General features: G+C 40.9%; 1 protein-coding gene across 4 annotated transcripts in view; it reads left to right on the top strand.

Moving 5' to 3' along the window:
• LOC119830406 (bromodomain-containing protein 3-like) overlaps positions 1-1500 on the top strand; it is a 14790-nt gene that overhangs the window by 5871 nt on the left and 7419 nt on the right. For all 4 annotated transcript variants that reach the window (XM_038353421.1, XM_038353418.1, XM_038353417.1 and 1 more), the window contains 3 exons: positions 485-709; positions 841-999; positions 1082-1204. In XM_038353421.1, coding sequence (XP_038209349.1) covers positions 485-709; positions 841-999; positions 1082-1204 — 507 coding nt within the window. The remainder of the gene's footprint in view (positions 1-484; positions 710-840; positions 1000-1081; positions 1205-1500) is intronic.

Below are 1500 nucleotides of genomic sequence, written 5' to 3'. Positions count from 1 at the left end.
TTGTCAGATTTGTGTTGCTAAAATAGATGACATATGTATGGCTTTAACTAAAAGTAAAGATACTATTACACACACACATACACACACACACACACGCGCGCACACACACACACACACACATTATGATAACATTATTTGCATTAGCAAAAACATTCTACTTGGGCCTCTTTGTACTGCATAACCTTTCATCTGATCGTGTTTATAAGACGTTAATATTAACTACTTAATATAATGTATTGATACAACTGTGTTCATGATAATATTGTGTAATATTGCAGTGCTTTTTTCTTTATTCTATCTTTCAAAATCGTACAGCATAGTTTTAACTTTTAACATTACTAACATATAAATTTGAAGCCTGTCAAGTGTTTCGTCTTTCTCGTATTAGTGTTATAATAACGATAAACAAAAATTTGGCATTGACAAAGCGTATGCACCATAACCGTAAACTCCCACCAATCGGCTGACGTAGAGCACGTTCTAGCGTCGAGCGGCGTCCGCGGCAAGACGGGCAGCAAGCGCGGCGGCGGCGGCGCGGGCAAGGCGAGCTCGCGCGGCGCGCCGCCCGCCAAGAAGAAGAGCTCCACGCCCGTCGCCGCGCCCGCCGCGCACCCGCCCTCGCGCAACGACACCGACGAGGAGGACCTCGCCAAGCCCATGTCCTACGACGAGAAGCGCCAGCTCTCGCTCGACATCAACAAGCTGCCAGGTGTGTACGCCGCCTCCGTCCTACTATGGGCTATTTTTTTTATTTATTATTTTACAGCTTGTATATATACGTTAGTCATCAGCTTATATGTTGTAATGAAAATCAAATGAAATGTTTTGTCGTATTTTTAGGCGATAAGCTAGGTAGAGTGGTTCACATAATTCAAAGTCGAGAGCCTTCATTGAGAGACTCTAATCCAGATGAGATTGAAATTGATTTCGAGACTCTTAAGCCGTCCACCCTCAGAGAACTGGAAAACTACGTCGCTTCATGTCTTCGAAAGAAAACACGTAAGATATTTTACTGAAATTTTGATACTTATATGGATTTAAACTGACAAATATGAAATGTAATGATCCTTTTCTTTAATAGATCGAAAGGTTTCTGGTAAGTCTAAAGATGAACAAATGGCTGAAAAGAAACAGGAGCTAGAGAAGAGATTGCAAGATGTCTCAGGCCAATTAGGAACAAATAAAAAGCAACAACCTAAAAAAGGTGGGTTTCAATTTCTTTTGAGTGTTTTCTTTAACAGGTAAAATTTCTGAAATTCAAAGTAACAAAAATGTGATCAGAGTTATAAGTGTTTTTAAAATATGTGGCACCTAGGCACACACATAATTAGACCATTCTTATATTTATCCGATCTCATAATAGCAATTATTTCTATTGCCGCCGCACATATTTTTATTCATTGCGGGCAGCTGAGCTAGTGGTTCGCCTGATGGTAAGCGATCACCACCGCCCATAAATATTCGCAAAGGTAGTACCTCCGTGAATGCGCTGCCCGCTTT

Source organism: Zerene cesonia, chromosome 11 (genome assembly GCF_012273895.1).
Source record: "Zerene cesonia ecotype Mississippi chromosome 11, Zerene_cesonia_1.1, whole genome shotgun sequence".
Lineage (NCBI taxonomy): Eukaryota > Metazoa > Arthropoda > Insecta > Lepidoptera > Pieridae > Zerene > Zerene cesonia.
This window is presented reverse-complemented; position numbering and strand designations above follow the sequence as displayed.